The following is an 8570-nucleotide window of genomic DNA, read 5'->3' as shown; positions in this document are numbered from 1 at the left end:
CCATCAGTGGTTCAACTGTAAAATTTTGAAGCGAAAAGAATAATTTTTATACGCAAAGAAAACAAAAATAATGACCTTATTCAACCATTCGTCTCTTTTGTGTCTCTCTGCATCACGGTAGCCATTTTAGAAAATATCCACTGAACGCAAACTGCACCTCAAAATTTTCATTTTGGGGGTGAGTATTCCTTTAAAGATAACGAAGAACATACAAAACAAAAGGAATAAGCAGGAATTATGCCATTTTTTTTTTTTTGTCTAATTTCCACCACATTTCAATCCCCATAACCCCAGCTCCTTTGTCTTGCTAAGAGTCATTTCAAAGCTAGCATGTAATGCACTCTAAATACACACAATTAAACAATGTTTTCACGCTCTTTAAATAATTTGACAAAATTATCGCTTGATTGGAAAGGACTCACAATATATAGTAATTTCCTTCATGTGATATTAACCTTGGGTTTCCTTTGTTTTCTTCACACATCACACGTCTCACATTTCATCTCAAGCACTTCACTGACATGCTTGTCTCCTTGGTAACCAATACACTATAAAAAAGTAATCAGTGTGATGAAATGCGGAAATTATAAAGCAATTATCATTGCATTTATGTATTTTAAATAGGGTATTATGCATTTACACAATACATTTCGGTATGGATCTTATTTGTTGTATTTAGATTGATTCGATTTATAGCAATGCACATGTAAACATTCATATTTTTTTAAATTAATTTACACATTTTATTGAAAGTCCTTAGTCTGGGAAAATAAAACGTTGTTAAAAACATGAATAAAGCAATATGGCAATGGTATGAATTAAAATAATTGATCAAAATTCCAAAATTGAATCCACATCATCCAATTAGCACCTACATAAATTCCAAGGCATCATTTTAAGCAGCATCCTCATTTAGCAGCGTACACATCGAAATCTGACAGATGCTTTTGCCGCATTCACTTATCGGAGAATTGCAAGGGTTGCGCTTGTCAAATGTTCTATCATCTTGTGTTTCTCAATCATCTCGCTCCCACTTCCGCTGACTGTGCAGATGTGTGCCAGAAAGCTCTCCAGAGCAGTGACTTAACGCTTAATGCCAAAAGCTATTGAATGGCTTTCAATAGCATGCAAGTGTCAGCATTATTAGCGCTTTCAAGAAATCGAACGCCTCGGGTTATATAAATCAAACACTTGATAATTATCTCAGCACAGTAGGAAAGGAGTCTGTGATGTCATTATTTTCCATCTCTAATGAGTAAGAACTGAAGGTCAAGGGAAAAAAGAAAGGCTATTTGAGAATGTTGTTTGCTCAAGTACATTTTTTTTTCTTTTTGCCTTCTCTCAGTTTCTCTTTTAAAACAAAGAAGCTGGATGTGTAAGTCAAACGGGAAGAAAGGAACCGCCTGTGGATCTGAATCATGAACAGAGAGGGCCCTGGGGGATCCCTTCAAGCTGCATGGGAATTTGTCACAGGGGCCACGTTTCGACCGTTGACATGAAGCTGTGACAGCCCTGATCGTCCAGATTTTCTTTTCTGCATCTCATTTAATAATTCAAGGTAAACAGGGTTGTTGTTTTTTTCCTTTGTTGTTTCTCCCTGTTCAATTCTCACACTCACACCCCCACATTCTCTCCTCCGGTGAGCAGGGCCGTAGCAACAGTATTTGAGATGATTTATAGATCTTTGCTTTGACTTGGATAAAAGAAATAAAGACAGTGATAAATCCCAACAGCACTTCAAGGGTTGACAATTAACGCAGATGAACAACTAAATCATGGTTTGATTTATATTTGTTTTATTTTTTTTCTCCCCCTTTGAAGCTTTAAGTCAGGAGCCTCACTAGCTCAAGGTGAAAAACCAAAGGATGTTGGAGCAGAAACCAGTTTTTAAAAACCTTGTGCTGGATCTGTTTTTCTCCAGCCGTGAGTGCCGATGGCGTCATAGAAAGCTACAGCTGTGATGCTGGTAAACCCGTCATGTCAATACAACCACATTGAGGGAGTTCAGCATCCCTGAGTTCATAAACCATCATAACCCGCTGACCGTGGGGAAAACTGTGTGTTCTCTTTTATATGATTGCATGCATGTGAGCCTTGCAAAGAGCATGCAAAGTGCACAGTTGCCACACATCTGAGCTTGTCACAGAAAGCAGCAGGACTGACACATCTGTTAGACTTAGATATAATTGCAGACACTAACTCGTGTGAACAAAGCAACCAAATGAGATCAACACATTCCAGTGCACTGCACTCATTAATCTGTGAACCTCCAGTGTTCATTTCAGATTTTTCAAGCACAAAGTATATAGTAATATTGCGTGATATTGAACTTTTCCCTAAACTACTATTAAGAGAGCTTAAGTGAATTTGTAATTGCATCAATCAGCAATTTGAAGCCAGAGCATTTGCCCTAAATGAGCTATAAAGAGAGAACAGTTGATTACCTAGCAAACACCTAGTGTGAGTTCATTGCTCACATTAGTAATACAGAATTCAGAGCATCACACAGAGCCTTCTCATGTGCTTTAGTGAGCTACCTGCAAAGGCAATATTCATAGGTCTTACAAAACTGCATCTTAATTATACATGTTTTGTAGAACATTTCTGAGAAATTATTAGAAATGTGTGCGTGTGGACCAACATGAGGGTGATGACAGAATTTTCTTTTCTTGGTTGAACATTTCCTTTAACCCTTAGCCTACTTCATCATGATCCAAATGCAAATCTCAAAGGGCTCTAAATTAAAACTTTGCTGTCCTACAATCTACAACATGCATTGTGGCGTCTGATTGATAGCTTACTATTTTTAGTGAATGGCCTTTTGGCATAATTGGAAAAAAAAAAAAAACAATAATAATAATAATTAAAAAAAGATTAGCTGTGAAATCTTTACTGAATTTTATAAATTAAATGTAAAATATTTTCTATTGTTAGTATTTAAAGATGAACACTGATGGGACTGGAAACTGGGACTGGTTAGCTTGGAAACATGTTAACATCAAACTCTATTGAAATCATTTGTAAGTTGAATGCTGTTTGTGTATGTAGAGCGTTTATTACATTATATGTTTTGCTCCCCACAATAAAACTAAGCATTAAATATAAAAAAATGAGTATAAACATTTCAATATCATCTTATTAAGGATAGACAATTTTACCTTACTTTAAGCCATATAAATATCAGCATCTGCATCAAAATGCATAATTTTGCTCAGTTTAGGCATCTGAATAAACTTTTAAAAAGGTGTTCCCCTTCTCAAAGCTCCATTCTCAATATATATATATATATATATATATATATATATATATATATATATATATATATATATATATATATATATATATGAAAAACATATATGCAAAATTCATATTTAATTTCTCACTTTTCAATAAACCGCTCTATTCTGGTGGGAAAATCTGACTGTTATTTCTTATGTCGGGCTTTATGGTATTAAGATATTTTATTGTAGACTAATTCAAAGGCAATGTGACATGTTCAGTGACAAAATAATAATAATAATCCCAAGACGGTATAAAAGTGAAGAGTAATGTTGACTAGAAATATACTTACTGAAATATACACAACTGCTGATTATTTTTATGCTTACCAATAGTGTGCAGTTAGCTTGGAAACATGTTAACATCAAACTCTATTGAAATCATTTGTGAGTTGAATGCTGTTTGTGTATGCAGAGCGTTCCACATCAGAAATCAGTAGGCATTGGGGCAGTGTACCATTTTGGAACAAAGATTTGGTGTCATTTATAATAACATTCACATAAATGAAAACCAATGTCCTCAAACTGTTTCTTTCCCTCAACAAGTTGAAAGTTGAGTCAAACTTTCAGGTTTTCGTTATTTACCATTTGCATTTAGAATGCACAGACTTACAGCACTTCCTTTGGGGAAGAAAACACACTGTCATCATCAGGTCCTCAGTGCATACTTCGAAAGCATTCTCACTGAAAACATCTGACCTGAACATAAAATGGGGCTCAGAGCTCTGAAATGACAATGAAAAGCTGGGATTCAAAAATAAATTGAAATCTGGAATTAAACTAAATGTTTGTGTGACATGAAAAATGTATGTGTGACATGAAATGAAGAAATATTTAGGATTCTGCTCTGTTTCTCATTATTAATTGGTTACTGACATTTTAAATTCCACCTAATTTGCTAATTTCTGATAGTAGTCAATGAATCTCTACACCTCTTTCGATGAGTATATTCACTAGAATTACCGGCCTAATAATTGTATAGCAAGTTAACAATCTCTTCTCTAAAAATAAATGAGGATATTTGCTGCTTAAGCATGTGGGGCAAAATGAAGCATCACATTACTCCAAAGTGCAAGCATGTGGCATAATATATATATAGCATTTATCACTTCACACTGGGAATTACTTTAGAGACTAATTGACTTCAGCGGGAGCTGTCAAGTGATTACATGTTGTGAAAAATGGAAGTAATTATAACAGAAAATGTATGTATTCTACTATAAATACCTGATAATCGGTCATCCGTATAGGTTACATACCCATATATGGTAAAAGATAATGTGTAATAAAATATTCTCAAATAAAATTAAATACAAAATTGAATTAAATTATAATGTGTTTGATTGATTTGTTATGTTGTATCAGCTGTTTGGACTCTTATGGTGACGGCACCCATTCACTGCAGAGGATCCACTGGTGAGCAAGTGATGCAATGTTACATGTCTCAAAATTTGTTTCGGATAGAGAAACAAACTCATCTACATCTTAGATGGCCTGAGGGTAACATTTTCTTTTTTTGGTGTACTACTCATTTTAAGTTCCAACCCAAGGTCACTTGTAAAATGTACCTGTGGTGACATTTCTGTAAAATTATATTATGTTCCTTTTTGGACATTTCAAAACACTTGAAATGTCTAAGTGAGTAGGGCAAAAAGTACATTCAGTTTGATCCAAAACAACTGAAAGTGAACCTGCCAATGTTCATTATGTTGTTTGTTGTACATTCCGTGGCAGCTATAGGAAATTAAATGTCTGCTGAGTGTTTCTAGAAGGTTAATGTTCATGCAACCTTGCAATTTTAGCTTGCTTTTAACAAGTTTTTTGTCTTTTGTTATGACTTCACGGGTCTCAAACACACATTGGTGTACCAGGTGATTTACCTAGCAAGTTTACTACATCAGAAAAGCCATACGTATTAAGCTGGTTATGAGATGCAAAAGTGAAAATCTATTACTGTATATACAAGTCATGCATTATGATAAAAGCATTTTGAGGTCATAACATAGTAAGGAAAAAAAAAAGCATAATTATTAAAATGTATTGGTATTTATTAAATGTATTATCAGTTATTAAATGTACATTACATAGAAGTGTTATAAATATTGCCATTGGAAATTATAAAATGCTAGTCACTGTTGTTTGACATAATCAAGAATCTAATGAGGTGTTTTTTTGTGTGTGTTTACTAGTTAAACTAATAGATAGCACGTTGCTATCAGATTACTTAATATTATCAAAAATGAAAGCAATAAATGTTTTTATGTTGGATACATTTAAGTATTCTCAAATTGTTTGTAATATTATAGTAGGCTAATGTTCAGACAACCACAGCTGCCAGTTCCTTACCATAAACTCTAATTATAAACATCATCATGTAATTCTTAACAGATTACTGTGTAATGAAAACTTTGATTAATACATGCCATGCACATTCATGACTGATTAATTAAAGTTATTATAACATGCGACTACCTATGGATTTTGCAGCGCTTTATTGCTAATTAATCACACTTCAAGAGCTGGTGTAGTTTCGCAGTCCACCCCCGTCTCGTAAAGAGAGAGAGAAAGGAGCAGAGAAACGGGCACAAACACTCCCATATGTGTTAAGCGCGACGAGCTGGAGCGAGCAACACCAACACCCTGCCGCCTCTCCCCGCGCGCTTCTAGAGGAAACTAAACATGTCTTGGCACTGTGTGGTTCACCACTGCCACATCAAAACGGCAGGTGAAACTGATGAAAGATATTCAGATCATGAGGGAGTTTTAAAAGTTAGCACCCCATCTTTGGTATGATACGTTTGGCGTGGAGTGTTTGGCGGATCGCGCAGCGCTTCAGACTGGATGCTACAAGTTTAAAGTCGAAGCGCGTTTTGGATGAGAGTACACCTGGAAATGGGGGATCAGCGTCAAAGGTACCCAGAATGGATTTAACTACTGTCCCATTCCCCTCGCTGAACTCATCCGCGGATACTAATGGCACAAGCGCGCCGAGACCTCCTCCGCATTCACAGTACGCGGCGGTGCTCATCATTCTCGTGGTCACCGTGATCATCTTGGTGACCATTGTGGGGAACGTATTAGTGGTGGTGGCCGTTTTCACCAGCCGCGCGCTGCGTGCGCCACAGAACCTCTTTCTGGTTTCTTTGGCGTCTGCTGATATTTTGGTGGCCACTTTGGTTATTCCATTCTCCCTAGCCAATGAAGTGATGGGCTACTGGTACTTTGGAAGCACCTGGTGTGCCTTCTACCTGGCTTTGGACGTGCTCTTCTGCACGTCATCCATTGTGCACCTCTGCGCCATAAGTTTGGACCGCTACTGGTCGGTCACCAAAGCGGTCAGCTACAACCTAAAGAGAACCCCGCGGAGAATAAAGTTCATGATCACGGTGGTGTGGGTCATCTCGGCTGTGATTTCCTTCCCACCGCTTCTCATGACCAAGCACGACGAGCTAGAGTGCTTGCTGAACAACGAGACCTGGTACATCCTCTCCTCCTGCATGGTTTCGTTTTTTGCGCCTGGTCTCATCATGATTTTGGTGTACTGCAAGATCTATAGGGTGGCTAAACAGCGCGCGACCACCGTGTTCGTGGCTAAGAACGGGATGGAGCGACAACCATCGCAATCGGAGACCTGCTTCGTGCGTAAAGGCAAGACTGAGACGGAGAGCCCCAGCAGCCACAGCTCAGGCAGCCGAGAGCGCAAAGGCGAACTCGACGACATCGATCTGGAGGAGAGCAGCGTCTCCAACAGACAAAGAAACTCTCGCTTCGCCAAGAGCAGGAAGGTGGAAGGGGCACAAACGTGTCCAAAGCTAAACGGACGGCTGTCATGGGCGTGTAGCCGCGCGTCGGAGCTCGATCAGGAACCGAAGGCGCGTCAGCTGTCTTTGTCCAAGTCCAAACTGGCACAGATGCGAGAGAAGCGCTTCACCTTCGTGCTGGCAGTGGTTATGGGGGTGTTCGTGCTCTGCTGGTTTCCTTTTTTCTTCACCTACAGCCTTCATGCCATATGCCGAGAAAGTTGCACAATACCGGATTCTCTATTCAATCTCTTTTTCTGGATTGGTTACTGCAACAGCTCTGTGAACCCCATCATTTATACCATTTTCAATAGAGACTTTAGAAAAGCTTTCAAGAAGATAATGTGTCAGCACTCTACACGCGCGTAAATGCACACACATATGTATATGGGTCAATGACAAATAAAAGAGTGTCATAGAGTGTCAAGAGATGATAAAAAGGGGGATTCTTTTGAAAATATAATATAATACACTGTAAACGTTGTTACGTTAAAGTGCTATTTCTGCCTGATCTTACCCTTAAATGTAGTTTTCTTGGTGTAACCTGATATGTGACCCTGGACCACAAAACTAGTCATGAGTAGCACAGATATGTTTGTAGCAATAGCCAAAAATAAACTGTGTGGGTAACAATTTAAGATTTTTAAAGCCAAATATCATTAGGGTATTAAATACAGATCAGGTTCCATTAAGATATTTTATATGTTTACTACAGTAAATGTATCAAAACTTCATTTGGACAACTTTAAAGGTGATTTTCTCAGTATTTAGATTTTTTGCTCCCTCAGATTCCAGATTTTCAAATAACTGTATCTCGGCCAAATATTGTCCTATCCTAACAACCATACATCAATGGAAACCTAATTTATTCAGTATATATATATATATATATATATATATATATATATATATATATATATATATATATATATATATATATATATATATATATATATATATATATACACTTTGATTCAGTTATTTGAAGAAACATTTTTTATTCATTAGTTTATACCACGTGAAGTACATTTTTGCTTTTTTTTTTGTTTTAAAACCTACTCATTTATTTTCTTGCTTGTTGAATAAATGTAGATAAATTAGTTATATATACAAATATTTTAAAAAAAACCTTCACTTATATGAATATCAAGTTTCAGATTGACCTCATTTGACCTAAACAAATCAACTTGACACACATTAATAAGAGTTTTATGGTTTTCTTGTCACATGAAAACAAAATGTCTTTCAGCATGTTGGTTACACCACAATGACTTTGATTTGGTCTGATAAAAAAAAAAAAAAAACTGCTGACATGCTTGTTTTGTAATGAAAGATATGGCAACTTATCTTCTTTTTTTCTAGAATTTAAGCAGTTATTTTAAGAAGTTTTTTTTTTCTTCTTTACAATCTCCAGCTGGTTACACCTTTTACATGTTTTCCTTTTTCTTTTAATTTTTTCCCCACACGAATGTGACTTCTAATTAAGAAAGTA

The 8570-nt window shown here is 36.6% G+C and overlaps 1 protein-coding gene across 1 annotated transcript; it reads left to right on the top strand.

The window, feature by feature from the left end:
- Nucleotides 1–5917: 5917 nt before the first annotated feature.
- On the top strand, nucleotides 5918–7900 carry adra2db (adrenergic, alpha-2D-, receptor b). Its single transcript, XM_052588663.1, has one exon. It carries the CDS (start codon nucleotides 6068–6070, stop codon nucleotides 7445–7447), a length of 1380 nt encoding a protein of 459 aa, XP_052444623.1. The 5' UTR covers nucleotides 5918–6067; the 3' UTR covers nucleotides 7448–7900.
- Nucleotides 7901–8570: the final 670 nt, after the last annotated feature.

Source organism: Carassius gibelio, chromosome B21 (assembly GCF_023724105.1).
Source record: "Carassius gibelio isolate Cgi1373 ecotype wild population from Czech Republic chromosome B21, carGib1.2-hapl.c, whole genome shotgun sequence".
NCBI classification, from domain to species: Eukaryota; Metazoa; Chordata; class Actinopteri; order Cypriniformes; family Cyprinidae; genus Carassius; species Carassius gibelio.
Note: the sequence above shows the minus strand (reverse complement) of the source record. Positions and strands in the feature narration are given on the sequence as shown.